The sequence below is a fragment of the Muscardinus avellanarius genome (genome assembly GCF_963383645.1).
Source record: "Muscardinus avellanarius genome assembly, chromosome: 14".
Taxonomy (NCBI): Eukaryota; Metazoa; Chordata; class Mammalia; order Rodentia; family Gliridae; genus Muscardinus; species Muscardinus avellanarius.
The window spans coordinates 89,693,955-89,717,339 of NC_137800.1; the positions used below are offsets into that span (position 1 = coordinate 89,693,955).

At 56.2% G+C, this 23,385-nt stretch overlaps 3 protein-coding genes across 7 annotated transcripts; 2 read left to right on the top strand and 1 right to left on the bottom strand.

The window, feature by feature from the left end:
• Window positions 1-1,991: 1,991 nt before the first annotated feature.
• Window positions 1,992-14,271, bottom strand: VPS52 (VPS52 subunit of GARP complex; the record flags this gene model as incomplete). 5 transcript variants are annotated; one of them, XM_080710499.1, is made up of 20 exons in its annotated part: window positions 1,992-2,138; window positions 2,308-2,426; window positions 3,048-3,159; window positions 6,671-6,736; window positions 6,908-7,015; window positions 7,153-7,248; window positions 7,350-7,473; window positions 7,676-7,794; window positions 8,198-8,353; window positions 8,640-8,773; window positions 9,213-9,270; window positions 9,349-9,481; window positions 9,566-9,666; window positions 9,876-10,026; window positions 11,475-11,650; window positions 11,915-11,982; window positions 12,140-12,215; window positions 12,360-12,412; window positions 13,272-13,356; window positions 14,182-14,271. In XM_080710499.1, 20 exons carry the CDS (start codon window positions 14,269-14,271, stop codon window positions 1,992-1,994), a joined length of 2,172 nt encoding a protein of 723 aa, XP_080566625.1. The 5 variants fall into 5 exon arrangements, with proteins under 5 accessions (XP_080566625.1, XP_080566624.1, XP_080566623.1 ...); XM_080710498.1 differs by having other exon boundaries at window positions 7,329-7,473; XM_080710497.1 differs by having other exon boundaries at window positions 14,077-14,271.
• A 435-nt stretch (window positions 14,272-14,706) lies between these two features.
• On the top strand, window positions 14,707-21,225 carry RPS18 (ribosomal protein S18; the record flags this gene model as incomplete). The annotated part of the gene is made up of 6 exons (XM_080710519.1): window positions 14,707-14,763; window positions 15,194-15,292; window positions 20,606-20,692; window positions 20,763-20,864; window positions 20,938-21,029; window positions 21,109-21,225. The coding sequence occupies 6 exons, from the start codon at window positions 14,707-14,709 to the stop codon at window positions 21,182-21,184; spliced, it is 513 nt and encodes a 170-aa protein (XP_080566645.1). The 3' UTR covers window positions 21,185-21,225.
• Window positions 21,226-21,558: 333 nt separating this feature from the next.
• On the top strand, window positions 21,559-22,593 carry B3GALT4 (beta-1,3-galactosyltransferase 4; the record flags this gene model as incomplete). The annotated part of the gene is made up of 1 exon (XM_080710509.1): window positions 21,559-22,593. One exon carries the CDS (start codon window positions 21,559-21,561, stop codon window positions 22,591-22,593), a length of 1,035 nt encoding a protein of 344 aa, XP_080566635.1.
• Window positions 22,594-23,385: the final 792 nt, after the last annotated feature.

The window sequence follows — 23,385 nt, forward strand, 5'->3', positions numbered from 1 at the left end:
ATGATGCCTGGACCCCGCCAGCCACCGGGAAAGCGGCGGTGGGCGGGGCGAGGTCGGGTGAGGACGCAGCCTGGCTCCGCCCCGAGGCGCCCGAGCCAATCAGGAGTGGCTCTGAGACCACACCCTCCTCCACCCCTCCGGCCTTCAAAGCCGCAAAATAGCAGTGCAAAGATAACGGTTTCTTTTTCTTTCTTTCTTTTTTGTGGCACTGGGGTGGAACCCAGGGGCTTTCTACCTTCGGGCCATACTCCCAGACCTATTTTATATTTCATTTGGAAACAGGGTCTCACTAAGTTGCTGAGAGTCTAAGTAGCTGAGGCCGGCTTCGAACCTGCGCGATCCTCCTGTCTCAGCCTCCCAAGAGCGGGGATTACAAGCGTGCGCCACCACGCCCGGCTTTTTTTTTTTTTTTAAGCGGGTCTGGGGATGGAACCCAGGGGCATTCTACCTCCGAGCTACACCCTCCTGCCCTATTTTTTTATTCTTTATTTTGAAACAGGGTCTCACTGAGTTGCAAAGGGCCTCACTAAGTAGTTGAGGCTGGCTTCGAACCTACGCAATCCTCCTGTCTCAGACTCCCAAATGCTAGGATTACAAGTGTGCGCCACTACACCCGGCAAGATAAGGTTTCTAAAGCCAGAGAGCCAGGTTTGTAATCCCAGCATTCGGGAGGCTGAGACCTGGAGGATTGCGGTTCGCGGACAGCCTCTGCCAGACTGTTGGGTCCTGGGGATGGAATGATTGGGCCATGGGGGCCGACGAAACACCCTCAAATTGCCTTTTTTTTGGACGTTTTCCCCTTAGGACTTAAAAGCGCCTCTGTCTCCCCAGTCTAGAGTCCGAGTTCAGATAGGCTGCAGGCGCAGCAGCAGGAAGGCTCCAGGTCAAACAGAAACGAAGAGAGGATGCAGTTGTGACCCGGGCCCACCCCTGCCGCCACCGTGGGGGTGCAGGTGCTCAGCACCCCAGACAGGGCCTGTGACAGCCACAAGCAGGGAAGCCCAGGGGCCGCCTGAGGGGACACCCCCGTCGGCGTGGGACACTGCCGGGAGCCGCACGGCCACGCTCCCAAGTCGCAGGCCTCCAAGTGGCTGGGTACTTGCAAAACGGTCCTCTTCTTACACGCAGCCCCTCCTTGTGCAGTAAGGAGCTTCGGGTCAGAAGTTACACTTCCTGCTCCTTCTGGAATTGAGCCCTGGAGCGTTCAACCTCCGAGCTACCACCCCCATCCCTATTTTTTATTATTCTGAAACTGGGTCTCACTGAGTTGCAAAGAGCCTAAGTAGCCGAGGCTGACCGCAAACCATGATCCTCCCGTCTCAGCCTCCCAAATGCTGGGATTACAAGCGTTCCCACCACACCTGGCTCCTATTTTTATTTTGAAACATGGTCTTCCTAGGCTGATGAGAGGCTCACTACTTGTTGAGGCTGTCCTCGAACCTGTGACCCTCTTGGCTCGGCTTCTCAAGTACTAGGATTACACGTGTGCACCAGCACCCCCGCTCCTGCGCCTTCTTTTAGGTACCCACCAGAGGGGCCGTCGGCCCTCGCGGCCTGAAAGAGGAGAGTGACGGAAGCTCCCGCCACTTGGAGGCCCAGGGAGGAGGAAGAAGCGAGGGGAGAGTGTTGTGCTGTTAAGTATTTATTGTTTTCTGCAGACTGGGGCGTGACTGGCTTAGTGTTCACGTTGTTGAGCTCTTAGGCCAAAAAGCTGCAGAAATGGTTTTGAGTATAAAAAGAAAAGAACCGTGCCTTGGGGCAGCCTCCCTGCCGCGACTCCACGAGGAGGCTTCCGGCGCCCGGCCTTGGAGACGCGCCAGGGAAGCAGGACTGAGACCGCGAAGGCTCTCACCGGGAAGAAAAGAACCCTGGGTACCGGGAGCGGGGAGGAGGTGGCAAAGCCGGGCGGACGAGGCGGCCATCCCAGGACGCCAGGGCAGAGGCCGGGGAGGCCCGAAGGTGCGGAGGGCTTCCGAGGCTCCTCTCCGGCCTCAGAAGTTGGGCTTGTGCTTCTTCAGCTCCACCATGAGGTGGTGGATGTTGATGAGCTCGGCCCTGGCGGGGAGGGCCCGCAGCTGGGGCTGGGACAGCACCCGGTGGAAGCGGTGGTAGAGCTGGATGAGCTGCGTCAGCGCTCCCTGCGGGGGGAAGGCCACGGGGGTCAGGCTGCGGAGTCGGGCAGGGCTCAGGACTTGGGGCGCGGCGGGGAGGTGAAAATCAAGGGTTGTCTGGATGACACGGAGCCCTGGGAAAACAGGCAGCCTTGTGAGAGGGGTGGGCACGGGGGAGGGCCGGGGCCGCGGCCACCTGGATGATGCTGGTTCCATTCCTGAAGTTGGTGAAGCTCCGCATCACATCCTGACTCAGGGACTCCACCGACGACTTCCAGGAACTCCCGAAGCCGCGGATCAGCTGAGTTACCCGGGCTGACACCAGGACGAGACAGGGTGTCAAAGGAGGGGCCGGCCTGGTGAGCCTCCAGCCTGCCAAGTCCTCCCAAGGCACCTCACCAAACCATGCTTTTTTTTTTTTTTTTTTTTTTTTTTTTGGCGGCACTGGGGATGGAACCCAGGGGCATTCTACCTCCGAGCTATAGCCCCTGCCCTGTTTTTTAGTCTATTTTGAAACAGGGTCTCACCGAGTTGCAAAGGGCCTCGCTAAGTGCCTAGGCTGGCCGTGGATAGCAATCCTCCTGTCTCAGCCTCCCGAATGCTGGGATTACAAGCGTGCTCACCACGCCCGGCTCCAAACCCGTCCTATATCCTGCCCTTCCCACCAGGCCTCTCCTGCTCTGCCCCCTCCCCCAGGGAATCTCAGCCAATCTTTTTTTTCCTTTTTTCTTTCCTTGTGGCACTGGGGATTGAATCCAGGGACACTCCACCTCTGAGCTACACCACTGACCCTGTTTAATTTTTTATTTTGAAGCAAGGTCTCACTAAGTTGCTGAAGCCGGCCCTGAATCTCCAATCCTGCTGTCTGGGATTAACAGGCGCGCACCTCCATTTTTCTCGTCCGCTCACCCCCCCAGGACCACGCCATCTTCGTACCTTCTTCCCCTCGAAGTCGCTCAGCCTGTCCCCGCTCAATCAAAGCCTCCGCCTCCTTCACAAATGCCACCAGACCCCCGAAGGGGGGGGACAGCAACTCTTCAATGAATTCCTGGAGACACAGAAGCACCCACCAGTGCCCAGGCGTCGCAGACTGTCCCAATGCTGCCATCATGGCTGACAGATGCTCACACACTCCCTCAGCAGAACAGCTAAGTTCTGGAAAGATCTACACTTTCAGATGTTGCTGGTCTCACAAGAGAAAGAGGAACTCTCCAAGAATTCTTCCTAAAAAAAAAGCTGAGCATGGTGGGCGTGGGTACTGCCATGATCCCCAGTACCCCTCCCCTCAAAAACCGCCAGATAAATAATGACTGAATGTTCTTTATGAAGTGTTTAAAGTTAAGGATGAGCCGGGCGTGGTGGCGCACGCTTGTAATCCCCGCGCTTGGGAGACTGAGACAGGAGGATCACACAGGTTCGAAGCCAGCCTCAGCTACTTAGTGAGGCTCTCAGCAACTTAATGAGACCCTGTTTCCAAATAAAGTATAAAAGAGGCCTGGGAGTATAGCCCAAAGGTAGAAAGCCTCTGGGTTCCACCCCCAGTACCACAAAAAAGTAAAAAATAAAAAAAAAAAATAGAAAAATAAAGTTAAGGATGGATCTAAAGCCGGGTGTGGTGGCCGCTTGTAATCCCAGCACTTGGGAGGCAGAGACAGGAGGATCAGGGTTCCTGGCCAGCCCTGGCTACTTAGTGAGGCCCTCCACAACTTAGTGAGAACCTGTTTCAAAATAAAGAATAAAAAGTAGGGCTGGAGATGTAGTTCAGAAGAATGCCCCTGGGATCAATCCCCAGTACCACACACACATAACACAAAAAAGATGGCCAATTAATAAGGATTATTAAGAATGAACAAACTTGAAAAAATGTAATTTTTTTCTGAAATGAATCAATTTTTTTAAAAAATCAACAGGTAGCCGGGCGTGGTGGCGCATGCTTGTAATCCCAGCATTCAGGAGGCTGAGACTGGAGAATCATGGTTCTTAGCCAGCCTCAGCTACTTAGTGAGGCCCTCTGCAACTCAGTGAGACCCTGTTTCAACATAAAGAATAAAAAATAGGGCTGGGGGTGTAGCTCAGAGGTAGAATGTCCCTGGGTTCCATCCCCAGGCCCTCAAAAATAAATAAATAAATAAATAAATAAATAAATAAATATAAAAAATCAGCAGGTTAGATAGCAGACTAGATATAAGAATGATATCAGGAACAGGAACTTGTAATTGAAGAAGACTCAGAATACATCGTAGACACGGAGGGGAGATTGTCAGACAGTAAGACTAACAGGCCCGTTGACAGGATGAGAAAGAGCCAGGAAGACCCTGTTTCAAAAAAATAAAGAACCAGGCGAATAAAAAATAGGGCTGGGGCCAGGCGTGGTGGCGCACGCTTGTCATCCCCGCGCTTGGGAAGCAGAGACAGGAGGATCGCGCAGGTTCGAAGCCAGCCTCTCTGGCTTAGGAGACCCTGTTTCCAAATAAAGTATAAAAACAGGTCTGGGAGTGTAGCCCGGAGCAGAAGGGTTTCTAGTACCACCACCAAAAAAAAAAAAAAAAAAAAAATAGGGCTGGGAGTGTGGCTCAGAGGCAGAATGCCCCTGAGTTCCATCCCCAGTACCACAAAATAAATAAATAAAAATAAACAAATAAATAAAAGAATAAAATAGGGCTGGGCGTGTAGCTCAAAGGTAGAATGTTCTGGGTTCCATCCCCAGCACCACACACACACACAAAGATCTTATGTGATAACATAAGCTGGTGTGGTGGTGCACGCCTGTAATCCCAGTACCTGAGAAGCTGAGACAGGAGGATCGCAGGCTCCAGGACAGAGACAGGAGGATCGCAGGCTCCAGGACAGCCTCAGCAATGTCGTGAGACTTTGAGAAATCTAGCAAGGCCGTTGGACTCCATCCCCAGTAAAACACACACACACACACACACACACACACACACACACACACACCCTCAACGGTGCTGTGTGTGGTGGCACGGAGCTATATTCACAGCTACTTAACTGCTTGAGCCCAAGAGTTTGAAGCCAGCCTAGGCAGCACAGCAAGACCCCATCTTTTTTTATTTTTGTACCTGGGATTGAACCCAGAGGCATTCTACCTCTGTGCTACACTTTCTGCCTTTGTGTGTGTGTGTGCAGGTCTGGGGATGGAACCCAGGGGCATTCTACCTTCGAGCTACATCCCCTGCCCTATTTTTTTATTCTTTATTTTGAAACAGGGTCTCACTGAGTTGCGGAGGGCCTCACTAAGTAGCTGAGGCTGGCCGCGAACCGTGATCTTCCGATCTTAGCCTCCCGAGTGCTGGGATGACAAGCATGCCCATCACGCCTGGCTCAGCCCTATTTTAATCTTTATTTGTGAAACAGGATCTCACTAGTTGATGACAGCCTCACTATTTGCTGAGGCTGTCCCTGAACATGTGACCTTCCTGTCTCAGCCTCCCAAGTAATGGGATTACAGGCATTCCCACCATGCCCAGATATAGGTGTGTGTGTGTGTGTGCAGGACCAGGGATGGAACCCAGGGCATTCTACTTCTGAGCTACACCCCCAGCCCTATTTTTTATTCTTTATTTTGAAACAAGGTCTCATTGAGTTGCACAGGGCCTCACTAAGTAGCAGCTGAGGCTGTCTGCGAACTGCGATCCTCCTGTCTCGGCCTCCCAAATGCTATGATTGCAAGTGTGCGCACCATGCCCAGCCTATAGCTATATATGTGTATATGTGTGTAGATAGATAGATAGATATACAGATTTTTTTTTTTTTTTTTTTGTGGTACTGGGGTTCCTGGAAGCCCTTCTACCTCCGGGCTACACTCCCAGACCTATTTTATATTTTATTTTATATTTATTTATTTTATTTATTTATTTTGGTGGTACTGGGGTTCCTGGAAGCCCTTCTACCTCCGGGCTACCCTCCCAGACCTATTTTATATTTTTATTTGGAGACAGGGCCTCTTACGCCAGCGCGGCTGGCTTGGAACCTGCGTGACCCTCCTGTCCCCGCCTCCGAGCGCGGGGATGACAGGCGCGCCACCGCGCCCGGCCTTGGCTATATTTTTAAGCAAAAGCCTGGGGTGAAAGTCGGGGATTTGGGGAAGCAAATGACAAACACAAACCAAACGTTGGCCAAGAAGCGCCCAGAAGAGCGGGCGGGGTGAAGGAGTTCATTGCTCGACATTGGCGTGCACGGTTCTGGGGATGGGACCCAGGGCTCATTCTACTACCGAGGCACACCCCAGCCCTGTTTTGTATCCTTTATTTGGAAGCGAGGTCCAAGTTGCAGAGGGCCTCACTAAGCAGTGAGCTGTGAGCAGGCCTGCCATCCTCCTGTCTCCGCCTGCCGAGTACTGGGGTCACAGTGTGCAGTCACCACGCCCAGCTCTGAAGTTGGTTTTCACAAAGGTGCTAATTCTTGGATTGTGTGGTGGGTTCATACCAATAAAAACAAATACATAATATAGACCAATAATAACAGCTTGTAGCGAACCCAGAGTTTTAACTCACGCACATCCGGGAACACAGCAGACAAGTCCTCCCTTCCCGCGCCCCTACCTGCGTCCGAGCGTTGAGCAGCTGCTGGAAACCCTCCACCTCTTTGCTGTCGTCGGCGGCCCGCTCCTGGGAAGCACGGAAGCAAAGCGCTGAGTTTGCAGGACGGCGGAGGGACCGCGGAGGGACCGCTCCGTGTGCCAGGCTCCAGGAGGAAAACGCCCGACCAGGACAGCGCCTCTGCGCAGGGCGGCCCACAGTGCCCGGGCGGCGGGAGGAGCCGCGCAGGGCGGCCCTTACCATCAGCACGCCCAGCATCATGTCGTAGTTGTTGATCAGAAACACGAGTTGCTCCTTCCTCGAGGAGAACTCAGCTGCCACTCGCAGGACGAAATTCTCTACCTCCACCTGAGAACAGCATGCACAAGTGACTCCAGGGCGCGAGGCCCCGCCCGCCAGGCCCCGCCCCGCCCGAGGCTCCGCCCACCCAGGCCCCGCCTCGCCGAGGCTCCGCCCCCTGCCCTGGGAAGTCCCTCTGAAGTCACCTGCAGCTGGCCCAGCAGCTGCAAGGTTCGCTCGTTGGGAAAGGTCTGGTTGATGCTGACGAGGGCGGACGAGAACTCTGCGTACCTGCGTGTGATCTGGGAGCCAGGGGTGAAAGGAATCCTCACACCAGCTCCCCGCGGCTCAACCTCCGCCCAGTCTCCCAGCCCCAGACTGCCCGCCCCCACGGCCCCCTCACATAGTGGGGCCGAGTATCCAGGCCCCCGAGGCGCTGGGGGTCAGTGCTTCGGACGCTCTGGACGTTCATCTCCAGGATCAGCTCAAAGCGTGGCCACAGGAGGGCGAGCACCTGTTCCCAGTACCTGTGGGCTTAATCAGAACCAGAGGTCAGCTGGCGAGGGCAGGGGCAGGGCAGGGGCGTCCTCCGGGTCAAGGGCGATGGCTGCTGGGTGGGGAGTGAGTCAGCAGCAGCGCCGCCTCCGGAGGTGACTGGGCATGGGGCCAGGGTTTCCGTCAGGAGGGGGCATGCGAGACCAAGTGTCTGAGGCCGCAGAACTCCACGACCTGTCCAGGGCGGGGACGTCCCTCTTTGCTGCGATGTTGCGGAATCGGAGAACGATGTGGATACAGAGAAAGACTGCGATGGCGTCGTAGCAGTCAGACAGGTAGTCCGCCAGGTGCTTCTGCGGTTCAGGAGGGGGGTGCGTTACTCTCTCTCGTTCCCAGTGGGTGTGGCCTGATGGATGCGTGCTTCTTTGGGGACGACGTACTGGGCAGAGATGAGGGGGAAGCGGCCCCTGGCCTGGCCCCTGGCCACTCGGGTGGCCCGCCTGGCCCACCAGGACCTACTGCCACAAACCCATCACAGCCGAGCTTCGGGCTAGCGTGGCCAGAGGCTACGGCACTAAGATCTAGGGCCTGGATTTCAGGAGCACCGCCTGGCGGAGGGCCAGCACTGGGGTGGTCTCGGGCCCCACGTCCCGAGGGGTTTGTGGGAAGCTGCGATCTAAGTACACGACTGAGACACTTCAGAAGGAGGCAGTCCTAGTTTCAGGGCCTGAGGAGCACAGGGGACGGGCATCTTACCAGGGTCATGCCGAGCGTACGGCCCATGACAGCATGGAACAGGTCGTGAGCGGCCGGGCCAGACACAACGAAAAATTCACAGATGAACAGGTATTCCCGGCAGGAATTGTCCAGGAGGGCATAGTGCTGGCTGCGGAAGAGGGCCTCAAACGGATACTAGGAGGGAAGGGCAGCACAGAGAGACAGAGGGCTGCAGACAGCGGGGACTCAGCAGCCGGGCAAGCTCGGCTCACCCTCCCATCCAGCCTCGGGCTGGGAAAGGGCTCGGCGAATGGGCACCGATGGGGGCGCAGGAGAAAGCGCCCGCCCCTCCTGACAGTCACTCCCTCACCCGATGGCTCCCTGCCTGGCCTGACGTCCACACTTCAGGCTGGAGGAGCCTTGCGCGGAGGCCCCTCCGTGTCTAAGCCTCCCCGCCCTCTTGCTTGGGGTCCCTTCATACCCTCTGCTCGCCCCGCTGGGCCGTGTGGGGCACGAGGATGGGGGCCTCGAGTTCAGTGGGGGAGATGACAGAGCCGCGGGCGCCTAGTGTGAAGATGGTGTTCCTGCTGCGGAGGGACGGCTTCGAGAAGAATCGTGGCAAGGGTCAGAGTCAGGGAAAACACCAAGACCGCAAGTGCGCCCAAAGCCTGAGGGCCTCCGGGGCCCAGGAGCCAGGCGCAGCCCAGGCGTCCCCGTCTCCAGGACGGGGCCACTTCACGTGACCTCTGCGAATGGGCTTCAGGGAAGCTCCGCACTGCCTGAGATCAATGTGCCAGACTACGTGTCAAGATGAAGCGTGTGGCTGGGCGTGCCGGCACACCCTGCAATCCTTGTACTTGGAGGCTGAAACAGGAGGATCGCAGGTCCCAGAATATAAAAAATAGGTCTGGGGGTGTAGCCCGGAGCTAGAAGGCCCCTGGGTTCCATTCCCAGTACCCCCACAGACACACAAAAGGCAAGAGGCAGCGCCTCTGAGGATGCAGCCAGACTCTCCCACCTCAAGGCCCAGCTCAAGTCCCGGGCTCTAGGATATCTTTCTTTGCTGTGTCTTCCACGCCCATTAGATCGTCTTTCTCGGCAACTTCCTCATACTAGAGAAGATAAATCAGAGAAGGTGAGAAGAAAACAGAGCGACCCGCCTGCCCCCAGGGCGCTGGCTGCCCTCTCACCTGCACCTTCATGAGCCGCCCCAGGTAGGAGCGGGAGTAGGACAGGTAGACCTTGCCCAGCGTCTCCACATACTCGTCCTGGATCTCCTTGGCTGTTGCTCGCTCGTTGCCCAGCAGGAACTGGTAGAAGAACCTGGAAGGGCGGTGGACGAGTCAGCCTCCCATGTGCCCAGAGACGAGACGCGCACGGGGCGCTCAGGGGCGCGGCAGCGGCGACCTGTACTTGAGCAGGGCCGTCTGGGGGATCTGATAGTTGGTCATGGGTTTTCTGAAGGAATATATCTTCTGGAGGATGAACTCTCGGATCTTCGTCACTGCCTAGACGTGGGAACCAAACACAGGCCGTGAGCTGCAGCCCTCTTACTGTATGAGGAGCGGGGCACCGGGGACAAATGTCAGTCCTGGGAAGAAAGCTTCCTTAGTATTCTACAAGATTTTCAGGGAAATCCAGAGAAGCTGGAAGAGGCAGGGCAATGTTCCCGGGGAGGCCGGTTCCCGGGGTCTCCAGGCCCCACCCCGCCACCCACCTTGACGCGGAGCCGGTCGAGCACGCCTCTGACGTCTGCACAGGCTGCCGTGCCTCGGGCCTCCTGCTCTCTGACTGCGGCCGCCTTGGCATCCAGCTCCTGCAGCTGCTCCAGGAACCTGGGCTCTGTCACTGGAGCTTCCAGGATTGCCCTGGGCAGAGAAGGGGTGAGACGGGTTAGAAATGAGTGGGGCAGGCCGGGCGTGGTAGCGCACGCCTGTAATCCCAGCATTTGGGAAGCTGAGACAGGAGCATCCAGGTTCCTGGCCAGCCTCAGCTACTTTAGTGAAGCCCTCCAGAATTTAGATAGACCCTGTTTCAAAATAAAGAATAAAAGACCGGGCGTGGTGGCGCACGCTTGTAATCCCAGCATTTGGGAGGCTGAGACCTAAGGATCGCAGTTCGCGGACAGCCTCAGCTACTTAGTGAAGCCCTCTGCAACTCAGTTGCATAATAAAGAATTTAAAAAAAAAATAGGGCAGGGGGTGTAGCTCAGAGGTTGAATGTCCCTGGGTTCCATCCCCAGACCCGCAAAAAAAAAAAAAAAAAGAATAAAAGAAAATAGGGCTGGGGGTGTAGGGTTCTATCCCCAGTACCAAAAAAAAAAAAAAGACCAGGGCATCTCTGAACCAGACTCAAACCCCTCCCTCACGTCTGGCCTCTGTCATCTCTGCCTTCTTACACCTGGTCACGCTATACACACAAAGCTCTCTGTTCCTGGACCTGCACCACAGACACCTAAGCCTTGGACCCCCCCACTGCACACCTGACCTTGGATACCTCCTAGTCTGAGATACCTAAAGTATGCGTCACAGTTAAAAATGACAGCCAGGCCAGGCGCCGGGATGGGCACCTGCAATCCACTACCTGGGAGGCTGAGACAAGAGGGCCACAGGTTCGAGAACAGCCTCAGCAAGTAGTGAGATCTCAGCAACCTAATGAGACCAATTCAAAATGAAAATAAAATAGGGCTAGGGATATCGCTCAAAGGTAGAATGCCCATGGGTTCAATCCCCAGTATCAGAAAAAAAAAAAGACTGCCAAAGCTGGTCATGGTGGCACACGCCTGTCATCCCAGTACTTGGGAGGCTAAGACAGGAGGATTGCAAGTTTGAGGCCAACCTCAGCAATTTAACAAGAACCCTGTTTCAAAATAAAAAAATAAGCAGGGTGTGGTGGCACACGCTTGTAATCCCAGCGTTTGGGAGACCGAGACAGGAGGATCCAGATTCACGGACAGCCTCAGCTACTTAGTGAGGCCCTCTGCAACTCAGTGAGACCCTGTTTCAAAATAAAGAATAAAAAATAGGGCTGGGGTGTAGCTTAGAGGTAGAATGCCCCTGGGTTCCATCCCCAGTACCACAAAAATAAGTAAATAAGAAATAAAAAAATAGAAAGAACTGAGGGTGTAGCTCGGAGGTAGAACACTCCTGAGTTCCATCCCCAGTACCGCAAAAACAAAATGACTGTCGACTCACCCACTAATTTCTATAAGGTACTAGATGAGACGAGTCAGGAGACCCATGAGGCGAATAGGGCAGGTCCTCCCCAGCCCAACTACCCGCTATGGACATTCCGACCCGTCAAACCCGTGACTCACGTGACCAGAGCCGAGGGCACCACCAGCCCGTCAACAAGCTCCCCGAGTCTCCCCCGAACCGCCTGGCGGTTCCGAAGCCGAATGTTCATGGCTCCTGACTGTTCCTGCAGTGTCCGGATCTCAGAGCTGATGGAGCTGAGGTCGCTCTGAAAAGCTCCCAACATCTGCTCCATGCGCTGGGGGAGAGGAGGAGATGTTGCTGAAGGGCCACCGGGTTGGTAGGGGAGGGTGGCCGCCAAAGTCTCCTGGGGAATCACCCAGTGTCCACCAGTCCCTGAGGGTGGCAGACGATGAGGTGCCCCAGAGCTCACAGGGGCTGCCTGAGGTCGCCCTGAAAGTGACCTCGCCTGTCCCCACCTGAGGAGGAAGAGCTGAAGGAGGAGACCGGAGGCCGCGCTCAGGCTCGGAGCTCTGCGGGGTCCCGGGCCCTGGTTACTCACCTCCAAGACAGCGTCGCAGGCCGTGATCTGGTTGTGCAGAGACGCGATGTTCTCACTTTCCTGGATATCTAACCCGCAAAGGTCAAGGGCCTCACGCGAGGGCACGGACCCCCAGAGCCGGCACGGGACAGGAAGCTCAGAGAGACGTCGACCCCAGCAGTGCGGCAGCATCGTGCCCCGCGACACCCCGAGTCTGTACCCCCCCCCCCCCCCGCGGGAGGATACAATCCCGGATGGATTTCTGCTCGATCTGCTGTAAGTCCAGCTCCACCTGCTTTGAATAGTGACGGAGGTCCACGCCCTGGGAGAACGGGAAGGAGACGTCACCGGGAAGTCTCGGGATACAGGCGCAAGAGTCAGCGAGGGGCCAGAGGGCATCGCAAGAGCAAGAGGCCCGGCCGTGGGAGGAGGCGAGGGAGGGGGACTGGGATAGCGAGCGACTCACCGTTTTGAGAGCCTCCTTTACTAACTCATCCTCCAGGTTTGCCTGAATGTGAACTGGAAATGGAAGTTCACTGTAAGGTCCAGCTGCTCGGCTCCCCCTTCCCACCTGGCGCGCCAACCCCCAGCTTAATCCTCCATCCCCCTCGGATCACAGGTACGGTCAGAACCCTTGGGCACCTTTTCTCTTGTCATTTCAGTTACTCATGGTCGGCCAAAAGTATTAAATCAAAAATTCCGGAAATAAACAATTCGTAAACTTAAATGTGTACCGCATTCTGAGTACCTTGATGACATCTCATGTAACCCTGCTGTCACAGCCAGAACGTGAATCATATCTTTGCCCAGGTTACCCATGCTGTACATGCTGAGCCCCACAGTTACTTAATAGCATTTATAGCTATCAGATCAACTGTCTACTTATGGAAGAGCTTATGTCCAAATAACCCTTATTTTACTCAATAATGGCCCCATCGTGCAAGATTAAAGATGCTGGGTATTTTACTACAGTATACTGTGATAATTATCCTGTTATTTATTTAGCGGTACTGGGGATGGACCCAGGGGCATTCTACCTCCAAGCGACACCCCCAGCCCTATTTTTTTTATTCCTTATTTTGAAATAGGGTCTCACTAAGTTTCAGACGGCCTCACTAAGTAGCCGAGGCTGGCCGTGAACCTGGATCCTCCTGTCTCAGCCTCCCAAATGCTGGGATGACAAGCGTGCGCCACCACGCCCGGCTCTGTTTTATTATTAGTGTTGTTAGTCACCTACTGTGTCTAATTTATGAACTAAACTATCATAGCATGTATATATAAGAAAAAATGAAGCATGTATCTTGTAATGTCTTGTAATACATTCCCAGAGGATAAGGGGAATTGCTGCGATCCGCTCCCACCCCAAGTCATGACTTACCATCCACTTCATCCAGAATGAATTCATCAGAGGTTATATCCAACTCCCCAAGTTGCAGTGGCTCCTGAAGCCCGGGCCCGCCCCCCTGGGGAGGGACAGGTAAATGAAAGGGGGACACGGGGAGGAAAGAGGAAAACAAATATCATCAGATAGCCTCGATCCTTCAAGAAAGGGGGAGGGGCACTTTAGCTGGGGAGTCATGGATACTATGGCAAAAAATTCTAATTCTCAGAGTGTATTCTATTCACTCTACTGCTTTGAGCTGCTAATGGGAGGCACAACAAAGTCAGGTGTGTCTGATCCGTGAATACAAGGGAGGTGTCCACGCGAGGACAATCAGGGATTGCAGAGGGAGGACAGGGCAGAACTTGTGACTGGATTCAGTACCCTCAGGCTCCTGCTACCTGGGGAGCCCCAGACTGTCTTGAATTGTCAGCTGCTCCGTGGGGTTCACCTGCGTGCCAGGTGTCATGTTACACATACTCATCTGATCCTAACCACAACCTGCAGGGTGGGCCCTCTCCTCTCCTCCACTTTATGAGTGTGAAAGGGAAGGCAGGGGCTGGTTAACTCGCCCAAGGACAGTGTCTCGGTGGCAGACCTGGAATTAGAGCCCAGGCAGTCTGGCTCAAGAGACCACGTCCCGAACCTTTACACTCTATGGTTCCACTCTTCTGCCAAAAAATGTGAATGGGAAAATGAAACTGTGCCCTGGGAACCTGAGCTGCAGCCCTTCTGGTCCCCGCGGAGGCTCGGTTCCTGTCCCCGGGAGGGATTCGGAGGGAGCCCAGCGGGCGGCATCTCTGGTAGCAGGCGAGCTCCCAGCCCTCCTTCCCGAACCCAGCCCAGGCATCTCTGACGCAGAACGACCGGACGGGACGACGGAGGACAAACAGCCCCGCGCTCTCACCAGCGGGCCCTCTTCCTCCTCCAAATCTACGGCCCCAGCCCGCAACACCAGCTCCCGGGCAGCTGCCGCCATGGTCGCAGCGGCGGCCATTCCCCGCAGCCTCACTTCCGGCAGCTGTCAGGCCCAGCGAGGCCGTTTCCGAAGTAGAACTACAAGTCCCAGAGTGGCTCGCACGGCGCGAAACTCGCCGGGTATTTGACTTAAATTGTTTGGCTCCAGCCTTCTCCCTTCGGCTCCGGCCACTTCACCACGGCGCCAAGGGGAACCCGGAACGCTCCGGCGCCGTCCCGCGCCGGAACCTTCGCGGTCCTCCTCCCCAAATCCCTGACGACCGTCAGGAGAGGCAGCACCGGAAGTCGTGCTGTCCAATCCGGACTCTCACAAGTCTCCTCCCGCGGAAGCAATGTCCGGAAGTGCTTCACCGAGATCGTCCCGCCTCTTCCGCCTGCAAACTATATAATAATGGCACGTCACTTCCGCTCCCTCTTCCACAGGAGGCCTACACGCCGCCGTGTTGCCGCCGCCATGGTAAGATTGGAATCTGTGCCGGGATCCAGCGACATCGGAACCAGGGCAGGGGAAGTTCGCTGTCGGGACACCGTGGACGCCCTACCTGGGGGGCCTGCGGCTTTCTGTGCGGAGCCTTGGATCGCACCCCCGGGAAGGGACGACCAAAGAGTTGGAATTCCGGGGAGTCGGGCCCGAGGAAGGGTCACTCCCCGGGCGCACGCGAGCTGCCCGAGGCTTGGGCGTGTGCGGGGACCTCCGCCACGCCGCGTGCTTTGGGTACGGCCGACGTGCGCGCCGCCCCACGCATTCCCCCCAGGCTTGGACGTCGGTGACCTGCGGTCGGCGGACCCCAGGCGGCTGCGGTGTGGGAGCCCCGGAGGGGGAGGGGGGTCGTGGCTCTGACAAGTGGCACGTTCCTGTTGGAAGTTGCTCCTCCGACCAAGCGACCTTATGATCCGATGGTAGTTCACGATGTCTTGATCTCTCCCCCATACCCTTTCAGTCGCTAGTGATCCCTGAGAAGTTCCAGCACATTCTGCGAGTACTCAACACCAACATTGATGGGCGGCGGAAAATAGCCTTTGCCATCACCGCCATTAAGGTAAATGGTAGGGAGAGTCGAAGTGAAACGGGTTGAGATCGGCGTTGTAGGAAAGATAAGGTTGAGGGAACGATGTTGCAATCAGGTTACCTCAGTTTCTGGGCTTAAGCAAAATGAGGCCGGTGGGATGGTGCTCGCCTGTCATCCATTTCCTATGAAAAGGGTAAGAGCTAGGAGATGCTTTAAGGTCAGACAGAAGCACTTCACCTGGGGGGTGGGGTGAGGATGGTTCCCCCTGCCGCCTTGCTGAAGGTCCTACTGGGCATCCGTTTGTGAGAGCCTCCCTAGATTGCTTCTCCCTCCCCCCAGTGCTTCATAACAGCAGCCCTTCTGTGTAGTTTATATGTTCTGAAGATTGAGTAGTTTCTGTGGATCTTGAAGGGTGAGTAGAAACGTTAGCAGCTTCTAAGAGTGGGGGGGGGCGGCAGTTGACTCAACATTCCACAAGTGGAAGGCCAGGCCCCTGTCCGGCTGACATGTGGGAATTAAAAATTCAGAAAGCAAATGAGTTCCTGGCCTCCTAGGTGGAGATCCTTGAGGGTACAGTGCTGGGGTACTGTACTGGTAACTGTGGTGGAAGCAGGCCACCCCTGAACCGCATCCCTGGACCCCCTGACCTTTAATATCAAAACTGTGGTGCGTGCCTGTAATCCTAGCACTTGAGAGGCTGAAATGGGAGGACTGAAGTTTATGGCCAGCCTCTGCAACTTAATAAGGTTCTCTGCAACCTAGAGAGGGCCGGGCATATAACTCAGGTAGAAGGCCCCTGGGTGCAGTCCCCTTTACCACTCGCCCACACGCAGTCAGGTAATTGTGGGAAGCGCTGGTTTGGAGGGGTCTCCACCCTCCTGAGCAGGTTTGGTGGTGCATGCCTGTAAATCCAGTACTTGGGAGGCTCCAGAACAGCCTCGGCATCTTGGGGGAGACCTCCACAACCTAGAAACCAGTAACAATTACTCCCTTGATGTACTCATTCTGTACCAGGGGTAGCACAGCTTTTGTTTCCGCTGGGAGAAAGACACTGGGGGTAGAACCCGGGGGTATTTCACCTCTGAGCTACACCCCCAGCCCTTTTTATTTTTTGTTTTGAAACAGGGTCTTGCTGAGTTGCTCAGGCTGGCCTCGAACCTGTGATGCTTCTGTCTTAGCCTCCCATGTACTGGGATTAACAGACATGCGCCACCTTGCCCATCTTGGGGGATTTGATGCCCTGGCTTACATGGAAAAAATTGCTCCTGAGGTTAGATGAGTGCTATTGTTTCTGCTAATTGTGGAAAGTCATCAAAGACGGATCTTTTGATGAGAGAACTGAAGTTTAATAAGCAACCTTTTTTAAAGGACTTGTAGGGAAGTACAAAAGAGGGCGGGTGTGGGGGATTTCCCAAAGGTGTAGCTAAAGGGGAAAGAATAGATGTTAACACAGAAAAGAACATATTGAACATATTTATTTGTTTATTTTTGTGGTGCTGGGGAAGGAACGCAGGGGCTTTCTCTCTCTGGGCTAGACCCCTGACCTGTTTTACATTTTATTTGGAAAGGGTCTCACTAAGTAGCCGAAGCTGGCTTTGAACCTGTGCGGCCCTCCTGTTTCGGCCTCCCAGGTACTGGGATGACAAGCGTGTGTCACCATTTCTGGTGAGAATATATTTATTGAGAGGCAACATAGATCTTGTGGGCATGTTCTATTCCATCATGCTTTCCTCGGTGTTCCTGTTGAGGATGTGTGTTACTGGGGATTTAACCCAAGAGCGTTCTACCTCTGAGCTACATCCTTATTCCTTTTTTTGTGTGTGTGTGTGTGTGTGTGTGTGTGTGTGTGGTCCTGGGGGTGGAACCCAGAGGCTTTCTACCTCCAGGCTATCCTCCCAGACCCATTTTATATTTTATTTGGAAACAGGGTCTCACTAAGTTGCTGAGAGCCTCACTAAATAGCTCAGGCTTTGAACCTGTGCAATCCTCCTGTCTCAGACTCCCAAGTGCAGGGATTACAAGCGTGCACCACCACGCCTGGCCCCTTATTCCAATTTATTTTGAAACAGGATCTCACTAAAGTTGCGTGTTGCTGTGGCCGGCCGTGAACCTGCGAACCTCCTGTCTCAGCCTTCAAGTGCTAGAATTACAAGGGTGTTCAACCATGCCCAGCAACTGTTTAATTTTAAATACACTAAACAAGCCAGGCGTGGTGGCACACACTTGTAATTCCCGCACTTGGGAGGCTGAGACAGGAGGATCACGCAGGTTCCAAGCCAGCCTCAGCTACTTAGTGAGGCTCTCAGCAACTTAGTGAGACCCTGTTTCCAAATAAAATATAAAATGGGTCTGGGAGTATAGCCCGGAAGTAGAAAGCCTCTGGGTTCCACCCCCAGTACCACCAAAAAATAAATAAATAAATAAATACACTAAACAGGGTTGGTGGCTCACGTTTGTAATCCCAGCACTTGGGAGGTGAGACAGGAGGATCCTGCAGATTCAAAGCCAGCCTCAGCTAGTGAGGCTCAGCAACTTAGACCCTGTTTCCAAGGAAAATATAAAATAGATCTGGGAGTGTAGTCCGGAGGTAGAAGGCCCCTGGGTTCCAACCCGAGTACCACAAAAACAAATTACACAGTTGGGGTCTCCTGTCGATTAGGGTGGTAAATGCTGTTTGTGGGTTATTTGGAAACATGGGGGAGATGGCCAGTGTCTGGGGAGTGCCCTCTGGCCTTGTTCATGAGGAATTCTTGTCCTGTCCAAATCCTGATGCCCTCATAAATAACACTGCTGTCATTTAAGAGGTTAATACTAGCTCCAACCCTTGTATGACGTGGTCAGGCCCTTGGGCTACAGAGATGAAAAGGCAGAACATCACATGGTAGCTCTAAAGAATTTACCCAGATAGCAGGCCTGAGCCAGGCGTGGTGGGCACGCTGGTCATCCCCGCGCTTGGGAGGCGGAGACGGGAGGACCCGGGTTCACAGCCAGCCTCAGCTACTGAGTGAGGCCTCTGCAGCTACCACACGTGATGCTCTCATCTAATACTTTAAGTAGCCAGCATGGCGGCGCAGGCCTGAAACGGGGATTGCGGGTTCAAAGAGAGCCTCAAGACCTTAGTGAAAAGCCAGGCATGGCGGTGCACACTGGTGAGCCCGGCACTGGGGGTGAGATGGGACCACAGCTCGCGGACAGCCTCAGCTACCGCTTAGGCCCTTTACAACCCAGTGGGATCCTGTTTGAAAATTGAGAATAAATACGGCTGGGAGCCGGGCGTGGTGGCGCACGCTTGTAATCCCAGCATTCGGGAGCCAAGAGCAGAGGAGGACCGTGGTTTGCGGACAGCCTCAGCTACCCTCTGCAACTCAGTGAGACCCTGTTTCAAAATAAAGAATAAAAAACGCTGGGCGTGGTGGCGCACGCTTGTAATCCCCGCACTTGGGAGGCGGAGACAGGAGGATCGCGCAGGTTCGAAGCCAGCCCCGTGTGCTGGCTTAGGAGACCCTGTTTCCAAATAAAAATGTAAAAATAGGTCTGGGAGTGTAGCCCGGAGGTAGAAGGGCTTCCAGAAACCCCAGGACCACCAAAATAAATAAATAAAATAAAAATAATAAAGAATAAAAAAACAGGGCAGAGCCGGGCATGGTGTGGTGCATGCTTGTAATCCCCGCACTTGGGAGGCGGAGACAGGACGATCTGCAGAGGTTCGAAGCCAGCCATGAGACTGTTTCCAAATTTAAAAAAGTATAAAAATAGGTCTTGGAGTGTGGTCCGGAGGTAGAAGGGTTTCTAGGAACTCCAGTACCACCAAAAATTAAAAAAAGATAGGGCAGAGGGAGTAGCTCAGAGGTCAAATGCCCCTGGGTTCCATCCCAGTACTGCAAATAAAAATAAAAACTTTGTGAAGTACTCAGCAAACTTTTTCCGTGGGTCCCCTTTCTTTTTGTTTTTGGTGGGTCTGGGGATGGAACCCAGAGGCATTCAACTGCCGAGCTACACTCCCTGCCCAATTTTTTATTCTTTATTTTAAAGAAAGCCGGGTCTCACTGAGTTGCGGAGGGCCTCACAAAGTAGCTGTGGCTGTCCGCGAATCCTCCGGTCTCAGCCTCCCAAATGCTGGGATTACAAGCGTGCACCACCACGCCCGGCTGTGAGTCCCTTTTTCTGAATAAAAAGCGCTGGGGTTGTAGCTTGGAAGTAGAATGTCTCTGGGTTCAACCTCCAGTGCCACAATATGAATTTTAAGTACATTTGAGGGGCCTCAATCTCAACCATTGGGTACTTGATCCTAGGTCTCCCTCTCAGAGGAAGCGACTGTTTGGTTTTGTAGAGTGACTAGCAGATCACCTTGGACTTGGCTTCGAGCAGCAGGTTCCTCGGCTCTGGCGTTCAGTCTGAACACTGGGCTCCCTCTGTGCACTCGGCTGTCCTGTGTGTGTGTGCGTGCGTGCGTGCATGCATGTGTTCTCCTTTAAGTTCAGGCACTGAGTCTAGGGTCCACCCTAATCCAGCGGAACCTCACTTTTTACTAACACCTAGAAAGCAAGGCCACACTTAGTGGACCGCGGGTTGAAGACCTCCCCACCAACCAGTTGAGCACTCACTGTCCAGAGCAGGAGCTCCCCAGGTGCGGCCGGCGTTTGAGGCTGTGGTCTTGGGAGGCCTTCATTGCTGTTGGCTTGCTCTGGAACATCCTGCTCCTGATAGGCCAAGCCCTGTCACCTTACCACCGCGCCCCGGTTTCGCTTTATCTGTTAGAGAAACAGGTCATTTTTCACCGTGCCAAAATTGAAAGGCACCCAGAATTATACATGCTGAGTCTTGAGGAAAATGGTCCTTTTTTCTTTGTGGGGGGGGGTACTGAGGATTGAACTTAGCAGTCTGCCTCTGAGGTACAGCCCCAGCCCTGTTTTTTATCTAAAACAGGCCTCACTAAGTAGCTGAGGCTGTCTGCGAACCATGAATCGTGATCCTCTCGACTAAGCCACCCAAATGCTGGGATTACAAGTGTGTGCCACCATGCCCTATTTATTTTGAAACAGGATTGAGAATCAGCCTGCTGAGGCTGGCTGCAAAACCGCGGTCCTCCTGTGTCAGCCTCAGGAGTCCTGGTATTACAGTTGTGTGCCATCACGCCTGGCTGTCCAATGCACTCTCGAGGGTTTGCATTTCTCTTGGTGTAGGCCTTCCCCAAACAATTCTTCCTTTTCCATTTAATAAAGTGATTCAGGAATTGCAAAACACTGGGTTACTGCAGGTCCTGTCCTTCCTTTGGGTCTCTTGAATAACAGTAAGTCTATGGGGAAACAGATTCAAACCTAATTATGAAACCTCTCACCTCAGGGTGTGGGGCGAAGGTATGCTCACGTGGTGTTGAGGAAAGCCGACATCGACCTCACCAAGAGGGCTGGGGAGCTCACGGAGGACGAGGTGAGGCGCGGGCCGGCGGGTCCCTGGCGGAGGGGAGGGCCGGCCGGATCTGACCCGGGCCTCCCTGCAGGTTGAACGCGTGATCACCATCATGCAGAACCCGCGACAGTATAAGATCCCAGACTGGTTCTTAAACAGACAGAAGGACGTGAAGGATGGCAAATACAGCCAGGTGTGTGCCGAGGCGGGAGGGTGGCGGAGAGCCCAGGTGGTCCTGGGTGAGACTCACCCCCCTCCCCATCCAGGTCCTGGCCAACGGTCTGGACAACAAGCTCCGCGAGGACCTGGAGCGACTCAAGAAGATCAGGGCCCACCGGGGGCTGCGCCACTTCTGGGGGTGAGTGGGAGTGGGGGGCGCCCCGCCCGGGCGGCCTCGGGCCTGTTCGGCCCCTGACCCTTCTCTCTCCCTTCCGCAGCCTTCGTGTCCGAGGCCAGCACACCAAGACCACGGGCCGCCGGGGCCGCACCGTGGGTGTGTCCAAGAAGAAATGAGTGTGGGCCGCGCCTGTTAATAAACAGTTCATATACTGGTGGCTCTGTGCTTCTCTTTTCTCTGCTGACCCTGGGGGCGGGGATGGCCTCCGTGGACCACTCTGGGCTCTCCCCTCCCACAAGCCACTGCCCTATCTGGAGAAGCGGGTCCTGGGATAGGGCAGATAAGCGCGCCTCCAGGGGGAGCCTGGGGCTCAGATAAAGCGCGGCCCTGCTGGAGCTGGAGCTGCGCGTGGAGGGCGGGCGGGCGGGCGCCGCTGCGGTCCCGGGGCGCCGTCCTCGCCGTCCCCGCGCGGTCCTCCGGGGTCGGCGCACGCGCACTGCCGCGGGCGGAGGGGAGCGCCGGCCTCCCTCGCTCCCGCCGCCGCGCACCCATGCCGGCCCGGCCGCCGCGCCGCCTGCTGCTGGCCGCGCTGCTGCTGTGCGTGCTGTGGGCGCTGTTCGGGCCCGCGGGGCTGGGCGAGACGCTGCTGAGCCTGTCGCTGGCGCCGCTGCTGCCGCCGCCCGCGTCGCCGGGGCCGCCGCCCGCCCTGCCGCGCCTGCTGCGGGCCAGCGCGGCGGCGTGCGCGGGCCCCGCGCCCTTCCTGCTGGTGCTGGTGAGCTCGGCGCCCGGCCACCGCGCGCGCCGCGAGGCCATCCGCGCGTCGTGGGGCGGGCTGCGGCGGGCGCGCGGCCGGCGCGTGCGCACGCTCTTCGTGCTGGGCCAGGCGGGCGCGGGCGCGGGCGCGGCGCTGGCGCGCGAGGCGGCGGCGCGCGGCGACCTGGTGCGGGCCGCCTTCCGCGACTCGTACCGCAACCTGACGCTCAAGACGCTGAGCGGGCTGGGCTGGGCGGCCGCGCACTGCCGCGGCGCGCGCTTCGTGCTCAAGACGGACGACGACGTGTTCGTGAACGTGCCCGAGCTGGTGTCGGAGCTGGCGCGGCGCGGGCCCGCGGGCGCGCCGCTCTACCTGGGCCGCGTGCACTGGCGCGTGCTGCCCTCGCGCGCGCCCGGCGGCCGGCACCGCGTGTCGGAGGAGCTGTGGCCGCGCGCCTGGGGCCCCTTCCCGCCCTACGCCTCGGGCACCGGCTACGTGCTGTCGGCCGCGGCCGTGCGGCTGGTGCTGCGCGCGGCCAGCCGGACCCCGCCGCTGCCCCTGGAGGACGTGTTCGTGGGCGTGAGCGCCCGCCGGGCCGGCCTGGCGCCCACCCACTGCGTGCGGCTGGCGGGGGCCACGCGGTACCCGCTGGACCGCTGCTGCTACGGCCGCTTCCTGCTCACGTCCCACCGCCTGGACCCCGGGACCATGCAGGCGGCCTGGGAGCTGGTGAGCGGGCCGGACGGCGAGAGGACGGCGCCCTTCTGCTCGTGGCTGCAGAGCTTCCTGGGCATCGTGCGGTGCCGGCTCCTGGCCTGGCTCCACAGCTGAGGGCCTGGCCGGGTCCGGCCAGGGGAGGGCCCTCCCCACTGCGCGGTCCGTTTCTCGGTTCTGTTTCTCGGGTCAGAATCTCACTTTGTCACTAGTTGTTATTAAGAGGCACTGGGGCCTGCTCCGCCAGCCCAGACCACCCCAGGAGAGAAAAGGCCGGCGCCCCTCCGGCCAGGGCCGGCGGGCGCACAGCCCTCAATAAACGTGTCTCTGCAACCTCGTCGTGCGGTGTCTTCACCAGGACCCCCGCGCTCAGCGCCCATCCACCTGCCGGATGGAAGGGGGCCCCGGCTGTGGCGAGCCCAGTCAGAGCCTAGAGCCCGCCGTGCAGGGCCAGGGGAGGCCAGAGGTCCCCAGGGCCGTCCAGACATATGCAAAACGCTTGACACCTTTTTATTTTCTTTCTGGGGACTGAACCTGGGGCGCTGTAGCTCAGGGATACCCAGCCCTCTTTTTATTTTGCAAGAGGGTCTCAGCAGTTTGCTGAGGCTGGCCCCAATCCTCCAATCCTGTGTTCTTCCTCTCGGCCACCCCCGTACTGGGATCCTCCACATGTCTTTCTTTTATTTTTCCTTCTTTTTTTCCCCCTGTGGTACTGGGGATTGAACCCAGGGGCATTCACCTCTGAGCTATTGCCTCAGCCCAATTTTATTTTTATTTTGGAATAAGACTAGCTAAGTTGCCAAGGCTGGCCTCAAACCTGAGATCCTCCCGTCTCAGCCTTTCAAGGACTAAGATGTGCCACCACACCCTTGCACCTCTGTGAATGCCTGCCCACTCCGGAGCCAGCTG